Source organism: Elephantulus edwardii, unplaced genomic scaffold (genome assembly GCF_000299155.1).
Source record: "Elephantulus edwardii isolate Elephantulus edwardi_28Jun2011 unplaced genomic scaffold, EleEdw1.0 scaffold00003, whole genome shotgun sequence".
In the NCBI taxonomy this organism is placed as follows: domain Eukaryota; kingdom Metazoa; phylum Chordata; class Mammalia; order Macroscelidea; family Macroscelididae; genus Elephantulus; species Elephantulus edwardii.
Window position 1 is genome coordinate 829,122 of NW_006399753.1, and position 4,454 is coordinate 833,575.

At 57.5% G+C, this 4,454-nt stretch overlaps 1 protein-coding gene and 1 pseudogene across 1 annotated transcript in view; both read right to left on the reverse strand.

The window, feature by feature from the left end:
• Positions 1 to 764: 764 nt before the first annotated feature.
• Positions 765 to 2,323, reverse strand: LOC102845341 (annotated as a pseudogene).
• Positions 2,324 to 4,024: 1,701 nt separating this feature from the next.
• Positions 4,025 to 4,454, reverse strand: part of GRINA (glutamate receptor, ionotropic, N-methyl D-aspartate-associated protein 1 (glutamate binding)) — a 2,165-nt gene continuing 1,735 nt past the window's right edge. The window contains exons 5-6 of the mRNA XM_006879236.1: positions 4,260 to 4,403; positions 4,025 to 4,174 (exon numbers count right to left, since the gene is read on the reverse strand). Coding sequence (XP_006879298.1) covers positions 4,025 to 4,174; positions 4,260 to 4,403 — 294 coding nt within the window. The remainder of the gene's footprint in view (positions 4,175 to 4,259; positions 4,404 to 4,454) is intronic.

A 4,454-nucleotide genomic window follows, 5' to 3' on the forward strand; every position in this document is an offset into this window, starting at 1 on the left:
GCTATGAGTCGCAAGCGCCTCGACGGCACCGAACAACAACAACAACAACAACAACATGCCACCTACAGGCATGTTTGGTGGCCCTGAGGATTTGCTCAGGCTGGATGCTAACAGGAGCAGGGCTGGTCTCTGCCTCAGTGGACAAAGCTGTGGAGGGGCAACTGTCACAGGGGTGGGCCAGGGTGTGGCTGGTGGTGATATGCTATCTAGAGGTGATCATGGTCTGGTCTGGGTCCAGCACCATCATGGGGTATTCTTGCTGGATGTCTGTGCTCCATGAAACTGTTTATACTCTTTTTTTTTATTCATGCCTATTAAAAGTTTTTATTTTCTTCTTTATACTCAGAAACAAAGAAATGGCCCAACTGCCAAAGTGTCTCATCTTCAGTCAGATGAGAGGCAAGAGAGAGACAGGAGGTGTGGGTGGTAGGTGGAATGTGGGAACACTTTTTTTGGCCCTTTTTCCAACTATCACTCCTTTATTCAGCATCCCCTGACTCCAAAACATTGAGGTGTAAACACAGCTTGTTATCCTTTGGGAGGTTAGGGAGGCACAGTTACAGCCAAGAAATTAATGCCCACTTTCAACAGGAGATGGGTCCAGTGCGTATCTTGGGGCCAGGGAGAGGGAGGGCAGGAGTGGGTTGAGGAAGCTGCTGGATGGAGGGGAAAAGAGGATAACCAACCCCCCTCAAAAGGAGTGGGGCTCTTGGTCCTACCCCTACCTCTCCCAGCACCAGCCACTCCCTACATCCAGCCCCCTCCTAGCAGAATTGGTCATCATAATCCTCGTCCTTCATCCCTTTCAGCCGAAGCCGGGCAAAGTCCTCAAATACAATGTCATCGTCTGTGGCATAGTTGGTATCAAATTCAATGAGGTTGGTATCCACAGGGACATCTGTTTCGGGAGCAGCTGACTGGGGTCTAGGGAGGGTGATAATGTGGTCATGGGGCTTGGGGTGCATAAGGACAAAAGGCAGCTCCACCAAGAAATCCCCGCCTCGAGAGACCACCAGCTTCACCTTGACTCTATAGGACACCAGGATTCCCAGCACCTCCTTATTGGCACCCTCTTTTACTATGGTGCTGGAAGCCAAATTGGTGTCCTCATGTTTAAGCTTTCCGTCCAGGGCAAGGCCACGCTTCTCCCGGTTGTCACTGAGCAGTGGGGTGATGGTGTACACCTTACAGAATGTGGAACTGGGGGATACCTGGTCATCTTGTTCAATCTGAGCCACCGGACACTTGTACTGGGCAGTGCTGAAGAGGCAGATGTCAGCATACTGTCTCACAGAGACTTTGATCTTCTTGACGGTCTTGGTGGAGTTGTCGGTGACGTGGACATTGACGTTGAGGGGCTCCCCATGGTAGTACAGCTCCTTGTCCAGGGATGCTTCAAGGTGCAAAGACCGGTCAGACATGAGGAAGTGGCGTGTGGTTTCAGCTAAAGGTTGGGGGCCAGGTTTCTCGGGGGCAAATTGTACCTTTCGGATCACGAACTGCACAGAGTTCCTTTTGTGGCTTTTCTCTTCTAGTGATTTGGCACAGAAGGCTCGAATCTCAAAGTCTACACCACAGGCCTTCCCGGTGTCCTCTGGGCCTGGCTGCAGCGTGACAGAGCAGGGCAGATTCTGGGGTATTGTTGAAAAAAAAGGGATGGGCATGCTGGCCCAGCTTCCTCAGCAGCCGGTCCTGCAGGCGGGTGGGAGGCCTGGGTGGGTTGGGCACTGGGGGGAAGGCCTGGTAGGTGGTGATGAACAGATCTTTGCGGAAGGACAAGCCCAGCACATCCAAATCTTCACGGCCATAGCGGAAGGCACAGGTCAGGGTCACAAATACTTGCAGTTAGGGCTTGACTTCTTGAAGACCCTGGTCCCGGGTTTCTCTCCCATGGTGCGAGCGCCCGCCGCCCGCCGCCCGCCAGGTTCGCAGATCGCTCTGTTTATACTCTTAACACAACTCCTAGGTCTATCTGTGGGTGCAGGCCAGCCCCCAGCATGACAAGGCTTATCTGTGGGTGCGGGCCAGACCTGGTGCCACCAGACTTATCTGTGAGTGCAGGGCAGACCCAGGGCCACCAGGCTGGGTGAGCACAGAGCAGACTCTGAAAGTCACCCTGAAAACCCATGCTGGTTGACCCCACAGATGGTCTTTCATTCTGCATCCTGAACCAACAGGACAGCCTCCAAGAAGTAAATGCCATCAGGGCCTGAGGATGTGGGCTTCGCGATCACAGGACCCTGCTCCCTACTCTCAGAATGGTCAGGACTGTCCGCAAGTCCAGCTTAGCTTCGCCAAGACAGTTTTCTGCTACACTGTCCATGAGCGCGCCAACTGCCCCTCAGTGCGAATGGCCAAGTGCTCCTCAACACCTTAGCGTCTTGGGCCAGATAAGAAGGCAGGCAGCGCAGGGGACTGGGCAGGAAGGGGAGGGGCTGCGTGGGATGGAAGCAGTCAGCTGGCACTGCCAACAAAGGACCGTCTTGGAGGACATGGACATAGGCAGGGGGCAGAGGGTGGACAGTGCTTCTGGGAGTGATTGTGCATGACCTGGGCTGGGCAGTGATGCTGGTGCCAAGGCCAAGGGTATGGACAGATGGTAGGGTCTGTCTGCCAAGTGAGGGTGTGAACTTTATCGGATGAGCAATCACTGTAGATCCAGGTGGGGGTAGTGGCTCCAGTATTAGGAACGGGCCCAGCCCCGGGTGGGTGACAGGTGACCCCAGTATTACAGATAGGCCCAAGTGGGTGAGAGTGGAAGAGTTGGTCATGCGGAGAGTTGCCAGGAGCCTGAGCTAGACTGAGGGGCCAGGTGCTCTGTGTGTGTGTGTGAGCGAAAGAGAGACAGACAGACAGAGAGGGCGAGGGGTGAGGTGCACTCAGACAGGACAGTCGCCCAGGGAAGAGGACAGCCTGCCTCCAGCCTGGGTGTCTGGGGGAGACAGCACTGAGGTGGAGGTTGCAGGCTTGGATGGGGCAGGAGCAGGCAGGGAATACCTGTAGTGCACGTCCTTTTAGGGAGTGGGCACCTAGTTCCTCCTGGGGGTGGGCACCACGGTCACAGATGGACAGATTGGTGAGGAGATGGCTGGAGGCAGGAGCCTCGGGAGCCTCCTCCCAGGAAGGACATGAGGAGTGTCCAGGGCTAAGGCTGCTTCTGTGCCAGAGCCCATGGGGAGGGGGCTGAATGTGGGGGGTACTGGGTCAGACATGAGGGACCTGCCTGAGCACCCAGGGGTCCCCTGATGGCCTGACCTGTTCAGCTCCAGCCTGAAGATTTCATGCATGCAGGGTGGAAGTGGAGGCTTTGTGTGACCCCAACCTGGTGGCACATCCAGGCTCCTACTTACTGGACAGCACATGGGCTGGGAGGCCCGGGTCACTGTGAAGCTGCTCCCTCCAGGCCTCTCAGACCCTTTGGAGATAATGCTCTGCCCCCTCACTGTCCAGGGAGGCGTGAGGCCTCAAGTCCTCAGGACACAGGTGACAAGAACACAAACTCAGGGACACATCTGCTTATTGGAACTTTAATGATGGCAGAACAGAGGGAGGGGTCTTCTTCCCCCAAATAACTATCCTCACCCCCTCTGCCCAGAGGCTCAGCAAAGGAATGCAGCCCACCCCCTGCCCCGGAGGGTGGCCCCCCGGGGGGAGAGGAGACTGCCCGGCTGGGAGCTGGGACGGGGAGTCGTGCACCCTCTTCTCTTGGCTCAAAATCTCTCATCCCAGGACCTGGCGTTGCCCCCAGTCCCTGGGTGGGCTGGCAGGCAGGACTCATGCAACAGTGAGGGGCGGGAGGTGGCACGGACACCCTGCCCGCCACCCCGGGGTGGGGAGCGGGAGGGCTATAAGAGGCCATGCATGGCCACGTGGTCCACACGGAGTGTCTGCAGTGTACATACGGGTCAGGGTGGCCTCTACCCCAGCCGCGTCCAGGGCCAGAGGGGGAGTTGCAGGTGGCACTGCCACCACAGGGCAGGGTGCCCGCCAGCCCCGGGTAGGGCCCGGCAAGCGATGATGCAGCCTACTCCTTTGCACGGCCAATGATGGCGAGAATGTAGAGGAAGATGTTGATGATGTCCGTGTACAGGTTCAGGGCGGCAAACACGTACTCCTCGGGGCTGAGGGACAGCTGCTTGTTGCCGAGGAGCAGCTGGGTATCCACCGCCAGGAACTGGGGGCAGCAAGGCCATGGTGAGGAGATGCTCCCCCCACTTCCTACCCACCTGCCCTCCCCCCCACACAGCGCCCCCACTCACACAGGTGAAGAGCAGAGCACCCAGTGAGGCGTACACGATCTCCAGGATGCGGTTCCGGATGAAGATGCAGAGGACGGCAAAGATGAGCAGCACGACCACGCTCACCAGCAGCACGCCCATGCACGAGGTGAAGTCATAGCGGGTCTGCAGACAGGGCGCGGGCTGGGGCCGAGCTCTGGGGGCCTGGGGGCCGAG